Here is a 3868-nt window from a genome sequence, read left to right on the forward strand (position 1 = left end):
GCCCTCTCAGCTTCCTGTCGAGCTCTCCTTTCAGCTTTCAGCTCCGCTTTAGTCTTAGAGGGCTTGTCTACTGGAGCAGGGGCCTCCAAGGAGGAAGGCACAGAAACTGGTGCAGGAGCAGGCACTGCTGAGGGAGCTGAAGACAGCAGGCACAGATGTGTGGTTGAAGTTTTATTTACAGAGAAGGCTTTGGGACATTTTGGATATTCACAAAAATCACAGAAAATTCCAAACAATACACACTTTTCACCGTCGTCGACTTCGCTGGGGGCTGCGGAGCTGCAGCAGCTAAGCTGCCCGACTTCTTTTCTTTCTCACTTCCCTGTGAAGCCTTTTCATCTTTCTTCTCTTTGTTTTTTTTCTGCTGTTTCTTCTCTTTCCTCAGACGCTGCTTCTCTTCTTTGGTCAGCTCTTTGCCTTCAGTCTGTTTAGTGACAGAGAATAAAGAAGCAGAAATTAGAAGAAATTATCGAAACTATGAACACTCAGACTGGTGACGTAACAAGGGAAGTGACCAAACCTTTGCACGTTCAATGTCGTCTTGTCTGTCATTTACATCTGTGAAAATGGAAGATTGTGACTCATAACAGGTGATAAATAATATATGAGCCAGCTAATATAAAGTTCGTTGTTTATCACTAAGCTTTTATGAGGTAAATTACTAATGAGCGATTTTACAAAACACTTAAATAGGGAAAAAAAATGTAGCAACTCTATTTAACCCAATACTAGTAAAAATGATGCAAGACCACTACGATGTCTCCTGTTTAACTGTTGGTATGCTAATGTTAGCAGCACTCACTTCTGCGGAAAAAACACCACCCGGAAGCAATAACCCAATACCTAAAACCAAGAATTACCTCTTTGAAAAAAATCATTTTTAAAACCTGCTGAAAAAAAGAAATAACAGCAGGAAAATGGAGCAAAGCACATCTGTTACACATTTTTAAACTCACCTGACACTCCGGTGTCGGCCATCTTTACGACACAGCTTCACTTCCTCTGCTACAGCAGGATCGCTGCCTGAAAAACCACAGCGCCTCCTTGTGGAACCAGAGATGTGGTGCATCTGTAATCAAGCTAAAGCAGCTCTTAAGAGAAAGTTTTAGCGTTTGTATATTTATATGTCGATGGTTTGTAGACACGGTTATTAGCACCCCTGAACTTTTTTCCCATAAATAAAATAAAGTAAAATAAAATAAAATACAATTACAATTAAATTAAATTTATTTATTTACCTTAAATCCTCTAATATTAGCCTGTATTCAATTAACGGCCGGGTATCATATTTTGGCCGGTGTCGGAGCCGGCAGAGGTGAATAATGGCCGGTATTTTATTGTGGCCGGGTGGACTGTGGTAACAAGCAGGTACGGGGTGTGTGTGTGTGTGTGTGGGGGGGGGGGGGGGGGGTTTTGTAATCCGTCTCACTTTTGATTTGCCAGTGGTAGACCGCGAGGGTAACTTTAACCGTGCGGAGACGAAGAGGAGGCGAAAATTTGAAAACAAGTTCAAAGAGAACGTGCTGATTATGCTGCAGAACACTCTGGGGAGCAGCAGGGGTTGTATGAGCTAGTCGACTTCACTATAGTGACTTTTTATGCCTGTCATCGACTAGTCGCTGTCACGTGATAATGACCGGCAAGATGCAGCCCTCGGAAAAGACAGCAGCCTGCTGTCAGCAGGTGACAAGCTCCTGCGCGTCGGGGGGGCAACGCGCTGTGCCAGAACGTCGGTACCGACACACGATCGTTCATGTCGGCTCATTTCCTTTAATGTTTTCTGTCTTTTATTTGCGCCTGATGTGTTTCGCTGCTGTGGAGCGGGGCGCATCACCTTGTCCTCCCGACGCACCGATCACTGATGCGGCCGGCGAGCACTCCGCTGTTTTTGCGGTCGGTAGATCTTTTAGAACTGCAGTTCAAAGGTAACTCATAAGGTGAATATATATGAACCCAGGTAGCAGTTTCTCTTTAGGACTGAGAGGAGATGCAGGAAGATAATAAACAGATACAGGACAGAAAAGTTAGTTTTTGTACCTGGTGGTTGCAGCAAACAGACACCATTGAAGGTCATCAGAAGTGAGGAACAGAAAATGAAATAATTATTTTAATGTTTAGAGCAGCAGGAACACTGAGAGGCTGCAGGCGCATCAGTGAGTTTGCGGCCACTGCGCAGGGGGAGGGGGGAGAGGGCTGAAGCAGAAACTACCGTTGTTAAAAGAAATGTGATTAACTTTGAAAATGTGGGCGCAATTTTAATTGTCAGAAACTCCAGCGAACCATTAGTTCATTTTGCTCAAATAGAAATAGAGGCCTGCCTCTAATACTGGCCCTCCTTCCAATAAAAGCCTGGAGCTTGATGAGCTTGAGTCAAATACAGGCCCGGGCCTGTATTAGAGGATTTATGGTATTTAATATTTTACAACAACATTTGCTCATTTTGATGTACATTTTGTGTGGGTGCATGCTTGTGCCTGCCAATTACAAATGTAGGGATTACATTGATTTAATGGCCAGCACCAAAATCACCCACAAATAACAAATGTGTGTTGTGAATATTGTAAAGGCTCGAGTCAAAACACTAGGCTTGCTCCGTGCACGCCAGAGGAAGCATCAAAGCAGCTACTGTGGTTTCTGGTTGATAAAACCACAGGAAGCTCTTACTTGTACCACAAACATTTTACTGTTTCTCAAAGCTTTTTCTTGTAATATGAAAGGTACACTTTATCTTTGAAAACATTATATAAATAAAACATGTTGCGAGAATTGTAAAGAACAGCAAATCGTTTTTTCCCACAACTTCAGCAGCTGTTGTAACTAAATGGTCAGCAGGGGTCGCTCTTCCTTCTCTTGAAGCCTCTTTTTTCCATACTCCACATCTTTGTTTGTGTTGTCTAATTTCCAAATGTGCGCCAGAAAACAGAAACTCACTCGGCTCACGTTAGGAGATGTTTTAACTTGATGACTCTTAGAGAAAATCAGAAATTAAGCCTTTATAGATGTCCTCAGTGCTTGCCCTGACATGAGAGGCAACAAAGAGCTGTGAAAGAGTCCTTACACCTAAATATTTCCTAACTGGAACAGGAAAATAAAACAAGTTCATGCAAACCACTATTTTTAAATTATAGTTTTATTATTTAAAGGGAAAAAAACTTGCAGCAACAACAACTAGTAATGAGTCTCTTTCATCAGTGGAATTTTGTACAATTCTTCAAAGTGCTTTCGCACATAATGGAGAGTTTTCTTCCATTAACGGCAACTCAAAGTTGACACAGTGATTTCAAGATCTTCTGGAAAAGAGCAAGATTCATGGTTCCATCAGTTAGCTTCAACATGTGGTCCAAATCCAGAAGCAGCAATAAAGCATCCCCAGACCATCACACTGCCACCACCATGTTTGACTGTGGTATGATGTTTCACCACATGTACAGGGGCCCACACACATTCCAGAAAGTTCCACTTTTGTCTCATCAGTCAACACATTATCTATTTATGTATTTATTGATGCTATTTTTTATTTATTTTTGATATTGTGAGATGGGATTTTGGTCAGCAGTGATTTTTGCTTTGGAATGTTCCAAAATTCTTTTTCTGTATTACTGTTGGATTCCAAAACTTTTACAAGAGTTATTTTTGTTCTGGAATTTCTGTCACTGAGATACAATTTGAGTCAAAAAAAAAATAAATATAAAAAAAGAAAGAAAACTACTCTCACTTTATTTTTGGGATTAGTTTGCATCAATACTGCTGCAGACATTATCAAATGCTCAATATCTCATTATAGTGAGATACTAAGTCATAATTATGAGATATATATATATATATAATTACTATTTTATAGATAAAAAATAGAGACGATGATGGTTAA

General features: G+C 40.7%; 1 protein-coding gene across 5 annotated transcripts in view; it reads right to left on the reverse strand.

Annotated features, from left to right (window-relative positions):
• Positions 1-1046, reverse strand: part of eif2b4 (eukaryotic translation initiation factor 2B, subunit 4 delta) — an 8020-nt gene extending 6974 nt beyond the window's left edge. For 2 of the 5 annotated variants that reach the window (XM_015947153.3, XM_015947152.3), the window contains exons 1-4: positions 957-1046; positions 521-558; positions 244-424; positions 1-136 (exon numbers count right to left, since the gene is read on the reverse strand). The exon at positions 1-136 is cut by the window's left edge and continues 83 nt beyond it. In XM_015947153.3, coding sequence (XP_015802639.3) covers positions 1-136; positions 244-424; positions 521-558; positions 957-978 — 377 coding nt within the window. In that variant the 5' untranslated portion in view covers positions 979-1046. The other 3 variants (XM_054747878.2, XM_054747876.2, XM_054747877.2) reach the window with 2 other exon arrangements.
• Positions 1047-3868: the final 2822 nt, after the last annotated feature.

Source organism: Nothobranchius furzeri, chromosome 2, assembly GCF_043380555.1.
Source record: "Nothobranchius furzeri strain GRZ-AD chromosome 2, NfurGRZ-RIMD1, whole genome shotgun sequence".
NCBI classification, from domain to species: Eukaryota; Metazoa; Chordata; class Actinopteri; order Cyprinodontiformes; family Nothobranchiidae; genus Nothobranchius; species Nothobranchius furzeri.